Source organism: Crocuta crocuta, unplaced genomic scaffold (genome assembly GCF_008692635.1).
Source record: "Crocuta crocuta isolate KB4526 unplaced genomic scaffold, BGI_CrCroc_1.0 scaffold77, whole genome shotgun sequence".
Classification (NCBI taxonomy): domain Eukaryota; kingdom Metazoa; phylum Chordata; class Mammalia; order Carnivora; family Hyaenidae; genus Crocuta; species Crocuta crocuta.
This window is the reverse complement of record NW_027532172.1, coordinates 6,618,726-6,632,362: the sequence shown is the minus strand read 5'-3', so window position 1 is coordinate 6,632,362 and position 13,637 is coordinate 6,618,726. Positions and strand designations below refer to the sequence as shown.

Sequence of the window (13,637 nt, the reverse complement as noted above, 5' to 3'; positions counted from 1 at the left end):
CACTACACTAGCACTTTCAGACACACACCCTCACCCCCCAGACAAGGACCCCAGTATGCCCCCCAGTGGCCAGTATCTGCAGTGCATCTGTGCTGGGACCAGCACCACCTCTCCTTCACTCTAGCCAGACCTGGGTGTCCTGGAAAAGGTTGCTCTGCCTGAGCCCCCTGCCACCAAGACACACCCTACTTCAGAACCAGCCCCCTGCCCTGCCCAGCACCTCAGGCCAGGCAGGAGCCCAGCCCACTGACACCAGGGTAATCCCAGAAACGGTCCTCATGCCTGGCAGAACATCAAGTTAGAGGTGCCAGAACAGGTATGGGCTGACTAGGGCAGATCAGCAGGTGTGTGAGCAAAACCCACAAAGTGGTTTTCTCATTCTGTGGACACGTGACCAAGGAGGTGAATCTGCTTTTAGCAGAGTGACAAAGGACAACTGCTCTGACTGAGAATTACACTCTGCCAGCCTCTCAGGAAAATATGTGGAGGGCTCTTTCTCCTTGACTGGAACACCACCGAAAGCCAACTCTAGAGTAGAAAAGATTCTGCTTGGAGACCCCTTCAGAAAAGGGCATCCACCAGGTTCTGAGAACCTGGAGAACGGACTAAGTCAGCATTTCCCAAACTGATGCCATGGAACAGCAGCCCCTAATGTTCTGTGAAAGCGAGTCTGGGAAGGGCTACTGGCTACAGCTCTGTCTTGGAGCTCCATGGTGCCATTCAGGAGGCTGAAGGCCTAAGAAGCCTCTCAGCAAAGAACCAGTGCATTTGTCTGGCTCAGATTTGCTTGAAGCACGAGAGGACTACTCATCACCAAACACCGTGAATCTGCAGTTAAGTCTGAGGCCCCTTCCTTCCTGGCCCTGAGCCTCGGCTTCCTCCCGGCATGATGAGGCAGATGGACTGAGTGTGGCCAAGGTCCTCCCACTCTGCTGTTTTTCCCGGCACATCGAAGGCTGGCTCCCTTCTCATGTCACTCAAGGTCCAGGGCTTGGGGGAGCCTGTTGTGTGGCAAGGACTGGGATGCCCACCAGGAAACCGGTACCCCATGTGTGGCTCTCCCTTGACCTCTGTCCCTCGGGTCCCATGCCTCAAATGAGCATCTCAGGGAGGCTGGAAACCAGAGGGGCAACACCGCAAAGGGTGCCACCGCACCATCTCACACCTGCCTGCCAAACCTCACTCCTGGGGGATCCAGTGCTTCTGGCTTCTCGCTGGCACAAACACAGGTAAGCTTCTCTGGTCTGGATCACACTGTTCTAAGTACTGAAGAGCAAACACTTACCTAACTGATCAGCACAGGGATGGGCTTGTTTCTAATCACAGATGTAATAATCACGAGTGTGCACGCCTCCTCAAGGAAGCCCCCACACTCCAGGAGCGACTCCAAACGTACTGAGTCATCTCCCCACAACGGCAGCTCCTTCCTCGGAATCTCACACTTACCTCTCGCAAACCACACATCCTACACCCACAGCACCTCATGTCACAAATAGACCCCGACCTGTGAACAATTATTCTCACTCATCTCCCCCACCCATGAGGTCCAAACGGCTCCTGCCGCTGATAATCCCAGAGGCGGCCATGCCTGTGCCTGTAGCCCAGACATGCTCCATCCTGCCCAAGGGCAGAGCCCTGGAAGGGGAACTAGAGACTTCTATGGGTTACCCCAGAGGAGAGGGAGGAAGCCAGCAGACCCGCTTAGTTCATTTCAGAGGCATGGCCCCAGCTCTGCTAGTACACTGGGGTACCCAGCCTCCAGGCCCCCCAAAAGAGCCTCCAGGGTCTTGGCTGAGCATCCCACAGCAACTCAAAGCATCCTGAACAAAGCCAGGATGGGGCTGTGGATCTGGAGTCCTCTGAGGCAAAACAGAGGCCAATCTCATGGAAATGGCCCTACAGTGACGGTTCAGTCAGTGTAGGATACCGTCAACCATTGTGAAGGCTTGGCTCCCAGCCTGGGTCTCTACCCTAATGTTGTTTCTCTGGGAATGGCTAGCTTTTCCACCACCTCAGGCCCAGCTAACTGAAATGGAAGCGCAGATGAGAAGCTTCCCAGAGCCCAACCGGAAGGCTGTTTCCTGCCTCCCCTAAAACCTTACTTCCCTTACCAGTACCTCCTCCAGTACCCACTGTCAGGAAGAGAGGCTGGCCTAGGGCCAGGGAAATCTGCCTCCCCTCTAGCCTGTGGCTTTTTGTAGCCTTCCCCAAATGAGTATCCATTGAGAAAAGTTGCCCAGAAGCCTGTCACTCTAAGGCCATTTTTCTGGGTCAACCTCATACTAGCTACAAAAGCATCTTCTACTCTGGGACTCTGCCCAAGCTTTCAGGAGGTGCAGGAATCCCTCAGGAGATCTGTGGCCAGGCCTGTTCTCTGCTATCACATCTTGAGCCAGGAAGACACAAATGCTGGTGGCTCAGGGAAACAACCAGGAAAAGAGAGTTGGTTAAAGAGGGGAAGGGAACCGAGGGACGCATGGGAAGGTAGGTGGGGGACGCCGGCGCAGAAAGTGGTTACCTGGATGAGGTGAGGGTTGGGGTTGAACCCACACTGGTTGCAGACCTTGTTGTGACACTGGGTGCAGGTGTTGAAGTTTGGCTGGCTGGGGGTCGACGTGAGGTCCGAGGTCTTACATATGGGACACAGCGTGCTGCTGGGAAGGGGAGCGATCTGGGGAACGGAGTAGGGTGATGTGGGGGTGCTGCCTCTGTCCGGTGACACAGAGGGGGACCGCCCTGATCTCTGCGTCCTGCTGTCTACCTGCAGCGTCCTGCGTGGGCCATCAGCCTCCTGGCCTGCTGGGCCCTGTGCCCTCGTCTCCCGGGGGCTCTCACGGCCGGGAGCAGTAGCAGAAGCCTGCTTCGGGGTTGGGGAAGCTGCTCTCTGGCTACCCGGGGGCTCCTTGGGGTCCAGTCTCCTGGAAACGCTGAAATGACATTGAAAATTACTGTGTTAGAGACACTTCTCAGAGAAGCAGCCTGCAGGGGGCTCTATCGAGTTTGGTGACCCTGTTGAGCCCCATTCCGCCCTCCTCTTCCTGCCCAGTGGCATCATCACAGCTACCATCTGCTGAGCGCTGATTGTGCCCCGTGCTGAGCCCTGACAAGTGTCTCCCATTTGAACCCTCAGCACCAGGTCATGTGGTAGAATCATGAGTTGCCCTCCTACATCCTGATGAAGTACAGATTCTGATTCAGCAAGTCTAGGGTGAGGTTTGCATTTTTAAGTACCTCTAAGGTGATACCTATACTGTGGTCTGCAGACCACACTTTAAGTGCCAAGGCTCTAAACCTATACATTGGGAACACCTGGAGTTATTTTTAAATTTCTGATTCTCAGATTATACCCTAGACAAATTACATCAGAATCTGCAGGGGCAGGGACGGCTGGGTGGCTCAGTTGGTTGAGCATCTAATTTCAGCTCAGGTCATGATCTCGCGGTTTGTGGGTTCGAGCCCTGCATCAGGCTCTGTGTTGACAGCTCAGAGCCTGAAGCCTACTTTGGATTCTGTGTCTCCCTCTCATTCTGCCCCTCCCCTGCTCACACTTTGTCTTTCTCTGTCTCTCAGAAATAAAAGATAAAATAAATAAAAAAGAATCTGTGGGGGCAGGACCCTGTTATTAGTATTTTTCCCTCCCCAGGTGATCCCAACACAGCACAAGTTCAGAGCTATTGCCCTGGAAGGTCTGTTTTGGTTTGTCCCTTTCAAAGGCTGACCCCAGACAGTTGGAGATGGCTAGTTAATGCCTAGTTAATGCCATCTCCAGCAGTGACAAAGGAACCTACCTTCAGGCAGTCCACCAGCAGGCCTGATGCTAGACCAAGTCCATCGAGATGGGTTACTTTTTTGCTAGTACAAGGCTGGGTGGGGTTGCGGTCCTAGGATCCAGCCCCTGAGGAACCACTGAGGGGAAGTCCAATGTACCTGACCCCCATCTCCATCCTGACCTGGTGCAGCTGCGGGGAGCTCGCAGAGTTGAGTAGTTCAGTAAGGTAGTAAGTCAAACCATTAGGCTAAACTCAATTTCCTTATTTTCCTTTTCCCCATTTTCCTTTTCCATTTTGAAAGAAGCTGAGCACAAAAAGCCAAAGACAATGCTTTATATTGGTTCCCTGAAATTCTATCCTTGTTTGAGTCTATATTCATCTGGGTGGATGCTGGCACCCAGGAGATAGGACAGACTGGCTGAGAGCCACTGCGGAGGCTGGACCACAGCTGCCCGCGAGGAGGCTGCCCTGGTGCCATCTGCCCCAGGGCCCTGTGTCCTCCTAGGGTCTGACTGACTGGCAGGAGGGGAGTGTAAGTTTGCTGCCCCTAGATGAAAGCCATTTGTTTGCAAAAAAGATTCAGGATCCAACTGGTGGAATGTCTTAGGACAAGCCATTTCAGAGGGGGGACGAGGAGCCCACCTAGGGAGGCCTCCTCTAAGACCGTCTGCAGTTCTTCCTCCCTTCTGAGGATCAGTGAGGGGAGAGCCATACCCTTGGTCTAATAACGATTCTTCCAGAAAAAAGAAACATTATTACATGTCTATCAAACATTTCTTTCATCAACCAATAATAGCATCCACCCACTCATCCACGCCATCTCATGGACCTGCCACTTCCTTCTTTGATAGGATCTCCAGAGCCTGAGAGTCTAGCCCCCCGGGGCCATCTTGCCACCAGCTGTGAGGCCCAGCACGTGATGGCCGCAGCATCTCTGGGCCACACTTGGAACCTGGGCTCCAAGGCCTTCCAGGAGACTAACTTCTGGGCATGGTAAAGAAAGATTCCCACCTGGTTAAATTCATAATTTCATTTTTTATTTGAATGATTTGGGGCTGGAATTTAAAACCAGCCCCTGACTGTATGTTAACTATACTGGAATTAAAATTAAAAGAAAAAAAAAGCAGCCCCTGAAAGCTAATCAGAAGCTACTGAGAACCCTTTAGACCATGTGGAGGGAGGGGATTCAGTCCCTCTCCCAGGCTGTGTAAGGTCTGCAGTTTCTTCTGAGGAATGTAGCCACTTCTACTACATGTGAGTTGCCTGATCTGTGACAGGCAATCTTCTGTGTACACAGTGTCATTTTATTCAATGTTGTATCACCATGTAGTCTTTCTGGGAACACAATCTGTGTGACAGAGATACAGATTCAAGTTAACTTTCAGTTCAGCAGGAGTGACAGTGAAAGGCAAACAACGCCGTGTGCATCCCAGCAAAGTCCATCCAGCAGGGGCTCCCTGCACTCTGGCCTGAGGTGTGTGCACACACCATGGTGGCTGTAGGACACACTTGGCAACCAAGCTACGTGTCGGCCATCCCTTCACTTTTCCGTCCTCTTGGATGATTCCTCACCCCTTCTCATGATCTTGAAGCCTCCAGCATGTTTCTCGAGACTCTCTTCACTGTCACTGAGAACATGTTTGCCATCTCACTAAGAAAGTGGGAGCCATTAGAGGGGAATTTGCACATCTACAGCCTCTTGATGCCTGTCCTCCAATATTCACCAGTCTCCTGTTCCCAAAGCCCACTTCTCACCTTCACAAACCACCCCCTCTCCTTCATCATCCATTTCCCCTCTCTATTGGATGATTTCAATAACCATACAAACATGCTTCTCCCACCCACAAAATTAATTGATTAATTAAATCACTTTGACCCACTTTCCCCTTTAGCTACTGCCCCATTTCTCTGCTCCTCCCCTCCCTTCCTCCCAACCCAATCCAACTTGGCTTTTGCACACCCTTCCACAGAAACTGCCCTGGTCACAGTCACCAATGGCCTCCACATTATCAATCTGACAATCCCTTCTCAGTCCCTCATCTCACTTCGGCAGCATCACAGGATACTGCTGAGTGCTCCCTCCTTCCTGAGATAAGTTCTCCACTTGCCTTCTGGAACACCTCCTTCTCCCGGGTTTCCTCCTCCCTCCTGGCCACACCTGTTTAAACTCTCTCCCAATCCCAGAATCCCGCTCCTTATACTGGAGGAACTTGGTCTTCTCTGAGTATATAGGATCCTGGGGCTCAAGGTCCACCCAGACTCAAGGCTTGAAATCCCACTTCCCAGTGACAACTACCAGATGCGCGTCTCTGGCCCAGACCTCTTCCCTGAACCCGTCACTGGTCTAACTGCCAACTCTGCATCTTGACTGAGATGTCATATGCATGCATAGGCATCTCAAACCCAAGTGTCCAAGCTGAGCTCTTATCTTCCCCTACACAGGCGTCTCCCAGCCTCCCATTGGCACCCTCTCTGACTCCTTCTCCCATCCACATCAATCATCAGCAAATCCTGCTGGCTTCAGAGTCTGGCCATTCTTACTGCCTCCTCTTTCCCCACCGTCCCCTCTTTGTTCAGTTCTACACAAGCCAGGCTGCTTCCACTCACCCCTCCGTGGTCTTCTCTACATGGCAGCCAGGATAATCCTCTACATACATAAATCAGCCACTTCCCTCCTCTCTCTAAACCCTCCAACACTTCTTTTCCCCTCCTAGAAGAAAAAACAAAGGTTTTACAATGGCCCCTGCAGCCCCATTAGATACAGCTTCTTTCCCCCTTGGCTCCATCTCCTACTATTCTCTCCCTCCCTCCCCCTACTTCCCTTAGGCCAGGCCACTCTCTGGGCATTTGCATCTGCAGGCATTTGCACTCCCTCAAGTCTTTGCTCTGGTGGTACCCTTTCAGGGACATTTTCCCTGATCTATTTAAAATGAAGCTTCTGCCCTCAGCTAACATCATCCTCAACGGGGAAAACCTGAGAACTTTTCCCTGAGATCAGGAACACAACAGGGATGTCCACTCTCACCACTGTTGTTTAACATAGTGCTGGAAGTCCTAGCATCAGCCATCAGACAACAAAGGAAATAAAGTCATCAGAATTGGTAAAGAAGAAGTCAAACTTTCACTTTTCGCAGATGACATGATACTCTACATAGAAAACCCGACAGAGTCCTCCAGAAGCCTACTAGAACTGATCCATGAATGCAGCAAAGTTGCAGGGTACAAAATCAACATACAGAAATCAGTTGCATTTTTATACACCAATAATGAAGCAACAGAAAGAGAAATCAAGAAACTGATCCCATTCACAATTGCACANNNGGCCAACAGACACATGAAACGATGCTCAGTGTCCCTTATCATCAGGAAAATACAAATCAAAACCACACTGAGATAACCACCTCACACCGGTCAGAGTGGCTAAAATGAACAAATCAGGAGACTCTAGATGCTGGCAAGGATGTGGAGGAATGGGCACCTTCCTACCCTGTTGGTGGGAATGTAAACTGGTGCAGCCCCTCTGGAAAACAGTGTGGAGGTTCCTCAAAAAATTAACAATAGAACTCCCCTAGGACCCAGCAGTAGCACTGCTAGGAATTTACCCAAGGGATACAGGAGTGCTGATGCATAGGGGCACATGTACCCCTGTGTTCATAGCAGCACTCTCAACAATAGCCAAAACATGGAAAGAACCCAAGCGTCCATCAACTGATGAATGGATCAAGAAGATGTGGTTCATCTATACAATGGAATACTACACGGCAATGAGAAACAATGAAATCTGGCCATGTGTAGCAACATGGATGGACCTTGAGGATGTTATGCTGAGCGAAATAAGTCAGGCAGAGAAGGACAAATACCATATGTTTGCACATATAGGTGGACTAGGAGGAAGTTAACGGAGGATGATGTGGGAGAAGAAGGGGAAAAATAGTTGGGGAGAGGGAGGGAGGCAAACCAGGAGAGACTCTTGAATGCTGAGAACAAACTGAGGGCTGAGGGGAGTGGAGGAGAGGGGTGGGGGGTGATGGGCACGGAGGAGGGCACTTGTTGGGATGAGCACTGGGTGTTATATGTAAACCAACTTGACAATAAACTATTTAAGGAAAAAAAATAATAATAAATAAAATAAAATGAAGCTTCTGGGACACCTGGCTGGTTTAGTTGGAAGAGCATGTGACTCTTGCTCTCTGGGGTCATGAGTTTGAGTCCCATGTTGAGTGTACAGATTGCTAAAAAAATAAATAAGCTTAAAAAAATAAAATGTAGGGGTGCTTGGGTGGCTTAGTCGGTTGAGCGTCCGACTTCGGCTCAGGTCATGATCTCACGGTTTGTGGGTTCAAGCCCTGCATCGGGCTCTGTGCTGACAGCAAGCTCAGGGCCTGGAGCCTGCTTCAGATTCTGTGTCTCTCTCTCTCTGACCCTCCCCTGCTCACACTGTCTCTCTCTCTCTCTCAGAAATAAATAAAACATTAAAAAAATTTTTTAATAAAAAATAAAATACAGCTTCTGTCTCTCCTGCCTCTTTGTTCTCCATAGCACCAAGTACCTCCCAACTCATCACATATGTATTGCTTTTGTGTATCCTCTGTGATCCCTGCATTGAACTGCCAGCTCTGTGGGCAGGGCCCCTGTGGGCTATCTCCATAGCTGCATCCCAGAGCCCAGCACAGTGCCTGGCACACAACGAACACACAAACAGTGTTTCCGGAATAGATTGGCTGTAGGCACATTATGACTCAGAAGAGCAAAACGTGGCCCAAAAGTGTGTTAGAGATGAGGAAATAAGCCATAGCACGTGGCCAGCATGATACTCGGCCTTTCCACGGATCTGAGCTCATGCTGGAGAGAGCTGCAGAAATGACAGCAGAGTCCTCTCTGGTTGCCAGCCGCACCCCCAGCCCCACCATACAGAATACTCTGCTCACCACGGTGGTGGTGATGCCACCTGAACCTTACCACAACCCCCACTGTGTGCCAGGTACCTATCACATATTAATTCCTTTATGCCTCATAGCAAATCCACAGGATAGGACCCATTTTGCCCATTTTACAGGCAAGGAAACCTCTACACATAGGAGTTATATAACTTGCAAAGCCATCATGACTTGTATCAAGGCCTGCAGTCCCTGTTCTTAACTGCTGTAGCACACTGTTACTATTGGGAGCACAGTGAGGCTGTGGACAGGTAAGCAGCACAGCACTTTGGGCCCTTTGGATTCTTTTTTCTCTTCTGAAGAGCTAGTTAAGTGGAAACTCCCTAGGAGAAGGTCTCTGATCTTTGGTTCCCCACTGCAGCCCAGTCCCTCCACCGCACTTGGTACTGAGTGAGCCCTCAATAAACATATGCAAAGTAAACAGAAAGATGTGAGCTCACAGGGTGGGACTAAACTAGGGCAGGGACACAATTCAGTTGGGACCACTGCACACGGAGTTTGCCCAGCCACGCTGAGATACTCACAGAGAAAACCAACATTCATGCATTCATTCATTCATTCATTCATTCAGGCATGTAGTCATTCACACCTGCTGACCCCTGGAATAGTTCCAGGCCCTGTGATAGGTATTAATGGTATGAACAAATTATGTCTTTGACAATGGAAGGTGGGTCCACAGGTGTTCACTGTATTGTATTGTATCCTTTACATCTTATACATATTTTATAAGTACTCTTATATTCTTTAGAAATACCTATTCAATATTTAATTGAAATATATTTTTTAAAAAGTGAATCAGACAGGGATCCAGTCCTCTGGGAGCCTACAGTCTAGAGGGGAGACAAATGTGCAAACAAATCACCATATGACATGCCTCCACACAGTCCAGGGAAGGGACAGAAGTCTGACAAAGCTTTTCCTTGAGGTGAAAGGGCAAGGTAGGCAGAGGTGATAGCCCATGAAAAGGCCCAGAGACGTGACAGAGCATGCTCAGGCTGGGTGGCTGTGCAGGCGCAGGCCCAGCAGGTTTAAGCCAGTGCTGTCCCCAGCACCTAGAATAGTTCCCAGCAATTATGTGCCCTGAACTGCCTGAACCATGGGAAAGCTTAGAGTTTAAAAGGGAAAGGCCAGGGGAATACTAGGGCCTCTAAGGTTTTCAAACAAGAGACTGCTCTGGCTGTGTGTCAAGGAGACAGTAGAGGCAGGGAAACAGTGAGAAAAAGGCAATAGCCCAAGAGACAGTCCATGGGGTGAGAGGGAGGGAAGTTTCATCAGGGGTATTCTGGCTTGAGGTCTGAGGAGGAATGGTCCTTTTGATTGAGACTGGGGATCCAGGGACAGAAGTCAATCGGTGGGCAGAGAATGGGGAATGAAACGGCAAAATCATGAGGTTGGGTCTGGTTTTGTTGAGGTGGGGAGGTAGGTGCAAGAGGTATCAGGAGATGGGTCAGAGTTTGGATTCAATTCAGAGAAGACTAGATATTTTTATTGGGGAGAGTTAAAGGTTCAATTCACAGGCAAGTCTACGAGATCACACGGGGAGCACTGGTCTAGGAAAAATTTGTGGGGAGCACCAACGTTTACGGGAGCAGAAGAAATGCCAGAAACAGAGAAGTCAGAGAAAGAACAAAAAGACACAACCCCTCCCAGGGTTCAAGAAGCTCCCAGAGGGAGGAGCATTCAACAACCTGCTGTGAGGAATCTCTGTGACTAAAGGCTGCAATGCTGGAGAAGCCACGGAAGAAAAGTCTATTCCAGTGAGGACTGCACCCTATGACTGCCCAGGTCCTCTCCCACTCAGACCAACTTGAGAGGGGATGGCTCCTCATCCTGCTCACTACAAGGATCTTCCCATCTCCTGCAAGAGATGTAGGAGCTCCAACTGTGACACGTCCTTGGATGCAAGTCCCATAAGGGACCAGGATGGCTGGGATAGCCCTGAGCCTCCTCAGGCAGCCCTCCTTAATAAAGGTCTCCACTGGGTAGAGAAGGGAGAGAGGAAGGAAAGGGAGAGGGAAATGTTCACAGGTAGGACCCAGCTCAGCCCCACAGAAGACCTGGTTTCATGGATCTGGACCCTCAGCAGTGAGGCCCCATGAGGCCAATGGTCCTCCCAAAAGCACAGGGACTGCTCTTGCTTGGCGAGGGTTGGGATAAGGACAGGTGAGCAAGGAGGGAAGGACACTGCTATAAAGCAGAAGAGACACAGGAGGACAAGTAGGTGAGAAGGAGGGAGAGAGAAGAGATATGAAGGAGTGGCTGGAAGCCAAGCAGGGAAGACTAAAAATGGCTTATCCAAGGATAGATATTTTTAAAGATAGCCAAGAAAGGTGGAGGAGGTAAAAATAGCTGGATCTCTACCAGCTTTCCTCCCTTTCAGCACTGAAGGCTACTGACTGATCAGAAACCAGTCTTAAAGCTGTTTTAGCAGGGCTGGAAGGACCACCACCACCCCCGCCACATGGGTGCTGTTGGGAGGGGGGGAGGCACAGAGCCAATTCAGTCGGCCTCCCCCTCAGCACTCCTAAGTACCCAGTAGCCTCCTGTCCCATACCACGACCACCGGTGGGAGAAATGATCCAGACTGTGCTGGTCAGAACTGGGCTGCCTGCTGTCAGTTATGCCAGGAAAGGCATGAGGCCAACAAGCTCCACTGCCCAAAGATGCCCCAGATACCAGGTACATCTGTAAGGGCAGGGCCACCAGGGAGAGATGTGGCTGCCCAGGTCCACAGTGGGGAGGAGCCTGGAGCCACTCTGGTAGCTGTGCTCAGAGAGGACCTACTCAGGCTGAAGCCGACTAACAGAAGGAGGAGCAGGGAGGCAGGGAGATCGTGCAGGCTCCAGAGAGAAAACCAGGCTTGGCTCCACATGGCAGCATTCCAAAGCATGCCCCCCACTGCCTCCGGCTGAATATTTAAAAGAGAAATATTTCACACCAATAAATGACTGTCTTTGTTCACCAGGAGGGGATTGAACTTAAGGAAACTGTTTTTCTTAAGTCAGAGCAGCCGGAAGAGGTCCCACAGCTTCAAACAAGGTTTTGATAAATTCATGGCTGACCTTTCTGTAATAGGCAATTATGACTGGGCAGATGCTGTGGGAGGACCCTCTCCTTTCAGACCCATGCCAGGAGGGGTCACTGGGCCACCCAACAGTGACTGTGGATTCAGGGAAGCAAGGGTTGCAGAATGTGTGTGTGTGTGTGTGTGTGTGTGTGTGTGTGTGTGTGTGTGTGTGTGTTAAGTAATCTCCACACCCAATGTGGGGCCTGAACTCACAGCCCTGGCCGAGATTGAGAGTTACATGCTCTACTGACTGAGCTGGCTAGGTGCCCCAGCATTGCAGAATCTCGGGACCTGGGTCCTGGATCCTGGGTCCTGGAGCATCTCTCTCACGAATGGATGGGAGAACTCAGAAAGTTTGAATTTAGAAAAAAATATTCCAGTTTCCACACAAGAAAACATGTCTTAACCTACCCAGTTTTCAGGCCAGTGGCCTTCTGCCTATCATGAGTCCCTATCAATAAAGTATGTTTGCATATGCCCAACACGAGTAGTTATCCACCAATTACGTGCACATATATTACTGATAAAACACATCTCCCCAAATGGAAAAGTTTGAAAGGATGAGATAGGATATAAATGTTTTCACTGCATGTTTTAGTTGGCTGCCTCATCTCCCTCCCCTTCTTGGCACGTGTGCCCCAGTTTGGAGGCTCTGCTGAGGAAATTCTTTCATTTTTAATTTTTTTTTAAATTTTAGAGAGAGAGAGAGCATGAGTGGGGGGAGGGGGCAGATGGAGAGAGAGAGAATCTGAAGCAGGCTCCATGCTCAGCACAGAACACAGGGCTCAATCCCACAACCCTAGGATCACAACCTGAGACAAAATCAAGACTTGGACACTGAACCAACTGAGCCACCCAGGCGTCCCTCTGCTCAGGAAATTCTTAATCTCTCAATCTTAAAAGGAGTCTGTTGATGGCCCAGGCCAGATTCTCTCCTGCCTCCAGCCCTGCCCCAATGAAGGTGTACTAAGGTCAGTGTCAGGAAGGCCCGAGACCACTGGGGACTGCCCTCACCACCCTTCCTGACCACCTATCAACCAAAAAGAATTTGCTCTGCTGAGAGCAACAGCATAGAGGTGAGGGTCTCCATAACACTCAGCTACAGCATTCAGAGCCTTTCATGGGACAGGAAACTGAGACCCTAGGCTCAGAGCCTCCGAGTTGCTCTCTTGAAGCCAGCGGATACCCTGCTGGCTGGGGAGGGAAGGTACCACACACAGGTGGTAGGGTGTCATGCTACATGCAGAGCTCCCCAAGAGGCTGACATCCTCGCCTCCTAACTTCCAGCCCCTTGAAGCTCCTGCCCCACTATGAAGGTAAGGTTCCAAGACCCAAGAGACCCCAGAGAATTAGCTCCTCTCCTACAAGTGGAGACAAAGCACTGTGGCAGCCTGGTGACAGCCCCCGCAAGTATATACTTGTACACTTGGGCATACACGTACTCACACCTCTGAGCAGACAAACCCATGTGAAGATACCCACCACCTCCACTCATCCTTTCCACTTAGAAACATCTAGCAGTTGGAACTCTTCCTAAGACCAAACAGCAAGCTTCAGCTGGTGCCAGGCCAGTCCATCTGGGCCAGCAGAGAACATGTTTAAGGCAATGAGCTGTGACTGCTTTGCTGCTGCTGAGGGAGAGTTTGGGATGATTCGCCAGGTGGGTCAGGATGGCAGAGAGGGTGACGAGAGGGACCTGTGGGAGTGCAAGTTTCTGCCATCCAACCCAGGCCAGGGGAGCTGCCAGCACAAGAGGAGAGACTGCCAGAGCTGGCAGCAAGGTGGGGGCCAGGCTACAACTGTGCGGAAAGCAGGCCCTGGGGATCCCATTCCCCAGCCGTGGGGCACGCGTGGGTCCACAGG

At 50.7% G+C, this 13,637-nt stretch overlaps 1 protein-coding gene across 1 annotated transcript in view; it reads right to left on the bottom strand.

Annotated features, from left to right (window-relative positions):
* BSN (bassoon presynaptic cytomatrix protein) overlaps positions 1 to 13,637 on the bottom strand; it is a 102,116-nt gene that overhangs the window by 39,170 nt on the left and 49,309 nt on the right. The window contains 1 exon segment of the mRNA XM_077777048.1: positions 2,519 to 2,927. Coding sequence (XP_077633174.1) covers positions 2,519 to 2,927 — 409 coding nt within the window.